An 8002-nucleotide genomic window follows, 5' to 3' on the forward strand; every position below is an offset into this window, starting at 1 on the left:
CTCAGGCATGGAAAGCCAAGACACTGTGACAAAAAAAAATGACCTAAATGAAAGATCTCTGTGAGTGAGATCTCGGTGGGAAGAAGGGGCCATCAAAGAAGGAGGTACCTTTCTCTGAAGGGAGGTAAGAACTTCCACTTTGATTATGACCTTAAATAAATAAGGTTGGAGTTTGTTAACTCAAGAGGCTTCCATAGACTTGGAGCTCATGACAAGAGACTCAGGTGATCACTGATGTCATAAGTGAGGGTGTCAATTGTTAAATCAACAACAGGAGTCACTGTGCACGTGCTCCCATGTAAGACGTCTGTCCTTAATATGTTGTACTATGAGAATTAACAGTAAAATTAATCTTTAAACAGTACTTTATATTTGTGTGTTTGTGTGTGTGCAAACTGTTGAAATTTTTACTAAGTACAGAATTAATCTTCTGTATCTAAGATAATTAAAAATTAATCCTAATGAAGAATGGGATGGGAGAGGGAGTAGGAAATGGGATGGTCTTGGGGTGGGAGGGTGGTTATGGGGAAAGAACCACTATAATAAAAAAGTTGTGGTTTGGAGATTTATATTTATTAAATAAGTTTTCTATTAAAAATAAAAAACACACCCAAAAAATCAATAAAAGCCCCCAAATTACAGCAACCCACCTGATCTTCCTCCACTTAGCATCTCTTTAGAATCTTAGCTTCAGCCCAGGTTGCCCCCACATTTTGTCTCTTCCATAGGACCTCTGCCCTAAGGGTCCTCAGCTCAGGACAGAATCTTCTGAGTGTCACACAATTGTTGTGTAATAGACCAACATTTCCCCTTCACCTCTCACCTGTAGCCACACTCTGGTCTCCTAATCACTGCCCTGGTGGGAAAGCTGATGTTTCAGGGATGGTCTTGGCAGCTTCCCACTTGACTGCATTTGCGTTGGCCACTGGCTCCCTTCTTCATGGGGCCTGCCTGCACCCAGGCCCAACTAACAGATGCTCTCTGGCTGCATGTGCTCTGGACACTCCTGTTCCCTGCCAGCTGCTCCCATGCCCCACCAGGATGGCGCTTCACTTCTTCTGAAATCGTCATCCCAAGGAAGGTGCCCCACAGGACGGGTAGAGTTCAGGCACCAGCCCAGCTATCCTACAGCATGCGTTTCCGTGGCCGAAGACACGTGCTCCACATGAAGCTCAAGAAGAGCTTGGTGCCCAGAAATTTTCCTGTTATTACCAATGACGACCAGGGTGCTATGCAGGAAGACTACCCATTTGTCCCCCGAGACTGTTACTACTACAGCTACCTGGAAGGGGTTCCTGGGTCCAAGGCCACAATGGACACCTGCAACGGAGGTCTGCGTGGCATGCTGCAAGTGGATGACTTCACTTACGAAATCAAACCACTGGAGGCTTCTTTGAAATTTGAGCATGTGATTTCCCTGCTTGTGTCAGAGGAAAGAGAAGAGGAGGCTAAGCACTGTAAAATTGGAGGGAAAGACACGTATCAAGCCTCTGAAGAGGAAAATCATGCCGAAACTCCGAGAGCAGGTCCTGTTTATATGTGGCAGGTACATTATAAAATCTTGAAAGTACACTACACAATTTCAAACTCTTTATGGACTTTGAACCAAAATGAGACCCAGATAGTAGAGAATGTGGTCATTATGAACAACATCCTACATTCCATTTACAGGCCAGCATCCCTAAATGTTGCCATACGTGTTGTGTGCATATGGACTGAAGACAGAGTGGATATAACAAACAGAAATACTCCACAACGTGCTATAACTGATTTTGGTTTGTGGAAATTTTACCAGATGTATAATGCTATCCCACATTCTACTTCTGTGCTTTATACAGGACACTTAATTGCAGAACATAATTATTATGCCAGCCAAGGAGGAATATGCAACCCTAACTGGGGTGCATTATTTGTATGTGTATCACGGTACCATTTATTTTTGGCTGCGAGTATTACTGCACATGCATTAGGTCATAACCTGAATGTAGGTCATGATTCTGCAGGTTGCCGATGTTTCCGAAGAAGCACTTGTGTCATGGCTACTGTGCCTGGTCTTCAGGATATGATGAGCAATTGCTCTTATGAGCAGGTGCATAACAGGATTGTTTTCTGGGATGCTTGCTTAAGTGAACCAAATGCTGAATATAATAATTTTCCTTACATAGCTCCTCGTTGTGGAGACAAGATAAGAAATCAGCAGGAGGAATGTGACTGTGGCTCATTTAAAGAATGTACCAAAAATAAGTGTTGTGAGACTACTTGTACCCTCACCCTCGGCAGTGATTGTGACCATACTCCTTGCTGCAACGAGAGGTGCAAATTATCTGCCCCTGGAGTCATTTGCAGAGACACTCTTGGGATTTGTGATCTGCCAGAGTATTGTGATGGGAAAACAGAAAAATGCCCAAATGACTTTTACATCCAGGATGGAACCCCATGTTCACCAGTAGCTGTTTGTATAAGTGGAAATTGCAGTGACCGTGATATGCAATGCCAAGCCCTTTTTGGATACGAAGTAGGTGATGGCCCAAAAGCATGTTATGATAAATTGAATATTGTTGGTGATCGATTTGGAAACTGTGGGCTTAAGCCACAGCGAGGGGGAATCAGGCCTTTTAAATGTGAACAAGATGATGTTTTATGTGGAATGCTGCACTGTGGAAACGTCAAGGAAATACCTGGTGGAGGACTGCACACTACATTTAGACGCATATTAGTGCAGGGTGTTAAACAAGAAGAATGCTATGGATTCGATACACATTTTGGGGCAGAAGTGCCAGAAATGGGGCTTGTGGTTGATGGTGCAACATGTGGTCCAGGAAGCTTCTGTTTAAACCAGAATTGTACTTTTCATGAGGACTTGGACTTTGACTGTGATGTGAAGACCTGCAATTACAAAGGAGTGTGTAACAGCAACAAAAATTGTCATTGTGTGCGTGGTTGGAAACCACCAAATTGTGATAAAAAAGGATCGGGTGGTAGTGTAGATAGTGGCCCCCCACCTGACAAAGAAGTTGGTATTCAACCTACAATAATTGTTAAGGTCAATAAGTCATTACTTTTAATATGTATTCGATTAATTCTTCTTCTGTCTGCAGTCATCATTGGTGTTCTTTTAACAGAAAAAGAATATATAGAAGCATTGCAAGATGAATATGAAAGTGATGAATCTTTGTAAATACTACTGAGAGTTCACACCTGGAGGATACCACATCGAAACTTGCTGAGAGCAATGATAAATAAACACTGGCCATCCCAATGTCTTTTATTGATTCTGAGATTGTAATCTTGAAGTAAAATCACATGCAAATAAAGAGTGAATGCTGTCTGTTAATTTCATTAATATTTGCTATGTTGTCATGCTCTTTCAACTCTTGAGTAAGCCAAAAACTCTTAGACTCAGTAAGAAGAGAAATGTACTTAAATTTCTTGTTCTAATGTTATTGATGTAGTTGTAGTCATGTCTATTTTATATAGTACCAACATGTTGTAACACCATTACATATTTTCCTAACTGGTTATGAACTAACCTTTTGTTATTTGTCCAATTTATAGTTACATATAAACAATAAACATAAGAAACATATTCCAGTGACACAGAAGCAAGATGAAAAATCTTTTTGCCATAGACAGCTTAAATTTCAATAGTTCTATCAACTTCTATCATGTGGTATTAAAGTATTAAATATTTGGAGCTTGAAGAATCACTGTAAATTATGAAAATGAATGTACTTTTTCACAATTATGTTATACTTAAAAGAAATGCCTAGAAAACTTAAAGAACTTAATACTTTTTTGAAAACACCTTCATTACTCTCATTCCTATTTTTGAGTTTTGTTAAACATGCAGTATTCCCACTATCATGTTTTTCCATTTATCTTTACAGTTCAATGATCAGATATAGAATCATTAGTCACTGATATATCATTTCCTTGTTTCCATTTTATTGAAGTTGTAGGATCTCACATTTAAAATCTTAGGAATTGGGGCCAGTTCCATGGCTTAGCAGGTAAAGCCACCGCTTGCACTGTCAGCATCCCTTATGGGCGCCGGTTTGAGTTCCAGTTACTCCACTTCTGATCCAGCTCTCTGCAATGGCCTGGGAAAGCTAGGAAGATGCCACAAGTCCTTGTGCACCTGAACCCGCGTGGAAGACACGGAAGACGCTCCTGGCTCCTGGCTTCAGATTAGCTCAGTTCCAGCCATTGTGACCATCTGGGGAGTGAACCCGCAGATGGAAGATCTCTTTCTCTCTCTCTCTTTCTGCCTCTGCCTCTGCCTCTCTGTAACTGTGCCTTTCAAATAAATAAATAAATCTGTGGGAGGGAAGTTATGGGGGGGGGGTAAGCCATTGTAATCCATAAGCTGTACACTGGAAATTTATATTCATTAAATAAAAGTTAAAAAAAATAAATAAAAATAAAAAATAAATAAAAATCTCAGGAATTGCCACAAGATTGCTTGTCCATAAATGACAGGATCTAGTACTCTATGAAAAATACAAAATTTATCTTAAAGAAACAAAAAAATCACTTCAGAATTAGTGAACTAGAAGAGAGAGTGATAAGCAGTAAGGATGGTATTGCTTCCATTTAAATGTCACAGATGAGATCTGTCTGAAAATATCAAATCCACAAGAGGGGAAGGCACCACAAGGGACAAGGATGCAGAAGCTCTGAACATATGGGGGGCACCTATGACATTGAGTTTGTACATCTTTTATAGAGATCTATTGGCCAGCACTTCCAGTTCAACTGGTTGATCTGGTGGGATACCATGATATTCATACCTAATGGTTTGCAGTTTCTGTTGACTGTACCTTTCCAACTAATTGTTTGCTGTTTTTGCACCTGATGCCAAAATCCATTAAGATCAAGGCTGGATTCCATTAATAAATAGGATTATTATTTCCTGATTCAAAGACCATTACTGAAAATAGAATGTGCTACCCTATATGATTTTTTTGTTTCATTTGAGAAGTTTGGTTGCAAAGCATTTGTTACTGTGGGTCTTGTAGGCTTTCATTTCCTTTTCCTTCCTCTTTTAAAACAATATTTGCTTGTTGTCTGACAGGCAGAGAAACATACAGACAGAGACAGAGATCTCATTCCCATTAACATGTTTATTCCTCAAAGGCCAGCAACATGTAGGATAGGGCAAGGCTGATTATAGAAATGAGGAACACAATTTGGGATTCCCACATTGCCATTGGGTACCCATTAATCTAAACTATCACTGCTACATCCTAGACCATAATAGCAAGAAGAAGCTGAAGTCAGGAGCCAGAGCTAGAAAACAAACTCACAAAATATATGGGATACAGTTGTTTTAACTGTCATCTTCTCACTAGGCAAAACGCCTGCTATCCTTTTCTCCTTCTTTCTATTTCTGCTCATACTCTGGTTTCCATCAAACTGTTTCACGGCAGTGATTTTCTCTGTGTGATTTTCTCTGATTTTTCACTGTATGATTTTCTCTCTGTTTCTTACACTGTTTTTGATGTTGTGAACTAAGTGTTGTAATTTGAGGTGGGATTGGTATTTAGTGTATATGATGCTTCTAAATTGTATGTAATCACTTAGGTGGTAGAACACAAACAAAAATAAGTGTTAGTATCAGCATCAAGGCCTTAGTGGTATTCTTTCAAGTGGTTTCTAATTGGTATCAAGAGATTTCAGACATTCATCATAAACTTTTTTTAAAGATTTATTTTATTTATTTGAAAGCCAGAGTTAGAGAGAGAGAGAGAGAGAGAGGCCTTCCATCTGTTGATTCAGTGCCAAAATGGTCTCAATGGCCAGGCCAGGGCCAATCAAACGTCAGGAACCAGAAACTTCTTCCGTGTCTCCATGTCTCCTTTGTGGGTGCAGGGACACAAGGACTTTAGCATTCCTCTGCTGCTTTCCCAGGTGCTTTAACAGTGAGCTAGATTAGAAGTAGAGCTTTCAGGATTTGAAACCACAACCATATGCACTCCAGCACACTAGGGGGTATCCTATCCAGTGTCTTACAGCACTGGCCCTCATCACACCTTTTTCTTTTTTTTAACTTTTATTTAATGAATATAAATTTCCAAAGTACAGCTTATGGATCACAATGGATTTCCCCCCCTACAACTTCCTTCCCACCCTCAATGATCCCCTGTCCCGCTCCCTCTCCCCTTCCATTCACATCAAGATTCATTTTCAATTATCTTTATATTCAGAAGATCAGTTTAGTATATATCAAGTAAAGATTTCAACAGTTTGCACCCACATAGAAACACAAAGTGAAAAATACTATTTGAGTGCTAGTTATAACATTAAATCACAATGTACAGCACATTAAGGACCGAGATCCTACATGAGGAGTAAGTGCACAGTGACTCCCGTAGTTGACTTTACAAATTCACACTCTTGTTTACGGCATCAGCAATCTCCCTATGCTACAGTCATGAGTTTCCAAGGCTATGGAAGCCCTCTGAGTTCAACAACTCTTATCATATTTAGACAAAGTCATAGTCAAAGTGGAAGTTCTCTCTTCCCTTCAGAGAAAGATACCTCCTTCCTTGATGACCTGTTCTTTCCACTGGGATCTCACTCACGGAGATCTTTCATTTAGGTCATTTTTTTTTGACAGAGTGTCTTGGCTTTCCATGCCTGAAATACTCTCATGGGCTTTTCAGCTGGATCCGAATGCCTTTAGGGCTGATTCTGAGGCCAGAGTGCTGTTCAGGACATCTGCCATTCTATGAGTCTGCTACATATCCCACTTCCCATGTTGGATCGTTCTCTCCCTTTTTTGTTCTATCGGTTAGTATTTTCAGACACTAGTTTTGTTTATGTGATCTCTTTGACTCTTAGTCCTATCATTATGATCAATTGTGAACTGAAATTGATCACTTGGAACAGTGAGATGGCATTGGTACATGCCACCTTGATGGAATTGAATTGGAATCCCCTGGTATGTTTCTAACTCTACCGTTTGGGGCAAGTCAGCTTGAAATGTCCCAAATTGTACATCTTTTCCCTCTCTTATTCCCACTCTTCTATTTAACAGGGATCACTTTTCAATTAAGTTTCAACACTTAAGAATAACTGCATCACACCCTTTTCAACATGACTGAATAAACCCAGTCGGGCCAGCGCCGTGGCTCAATAGGCTAATCCTCTGGCTTGCGGCGCCGGCATACCGGGTTCTAGTCCCGGTTGGGGCACTGGATTCTGTCCCGGTTGCCCCTCTTCCAGGCCAGCTCTCTGCTGTGGCCAGGGAGTGCAGTGGAGGATGGCCCAAGTTCTTGGGCCCTGCACCCCATGGGAGACCAGGATAAACACCTGGCTCCTGCCATCGGATCAGCGCGGTGCGCCGGCCACAGCGCGCCAACCGCGGCAGCCATTGGAGGGTGAACCAACGGCAAAAAGGAGGACCTTTCTCTCTGTCTCTCTTTCACTGTCCACTCTGCCTGTCAAAAACTAAAAAAAAAAAAAAAAGAGGTTTCAGGATTTGAAACTGCACCCATATGCATGCCAGCATACTAGGTGGTGGCCTAACCCACTGTCTTACAGAACTGGCCCTCATCGCACCCTTTTCAACATGACTGAATAAACCCAGTCATCACAGAGCAATAAACATCAGAGTGAACCTTTCAAAGATGGTTTTCCTATTTCTAGGGATTCGGCAGATGCTGAGCGAGGTGATGCTGCTGATCAAAGGTTTTGAGGAAGTACAGACATTAATAAAGACAACCATAGGGCCAGAAAGAAGATAAGGATCAGGATAGAGGGAGGCTGGAAAAGAGGAGTGGGTTGTAAGGCACAGAAGCAGAGGAGATGGAAGAGAGGTCTCTGGGAGGCAAAACTGTTGAGGTTGTTGACAAGAGGCTTAGTCTGTTCCAAAGATTTCTCTGCCCCTCGTGTTTGTACCAGCTTAACAAAGCTATCCCTGGGGGTGTCAGCTAATCTATTGCCCTTTCTTTCTAAGAGCCACACAATGCACAAGTCTGACAACTTCATGTAATCAAAG

The 8002-nt window shown here is 41.3% G+C and overlaps 1 protein-coding gene across 1 annotated transcript; it reads left to right on the forward strand.

The window, feature by feature from the left end:
* Window positions 1-940: 940 nt before the first annotated feature.
* LOC133751443 (disintegrin and metalloproteinase domain-containing protein 20-like) lies at window positions 941-3178 on the forward strand. The gene has a single exon (XM_062181488.1). It carries the CDS (start codon window positions 941-943, stop codon window positions 3176-3178), a length of 2238 nt encoding a protein of 745 aa, XP_062037472.1.
* The last annotated feature ends 4824 nt before the right edge of the window (window positions 3179-8002 follow it).

This window comes from Lepus europaeus, chromosome 22 (genome assembly GCF_033115175.1).
Source record: "Lepus europaeus isolate LE1 chromosome 22, mLepTim1.pri, whole genome shotgun sequence".
Lineage (NCBI taxonomy): Eukaryota > Metazoa > Chordata > Mammalia > Lagomorpha > Leporidae > Lepus > Lepus europaeus.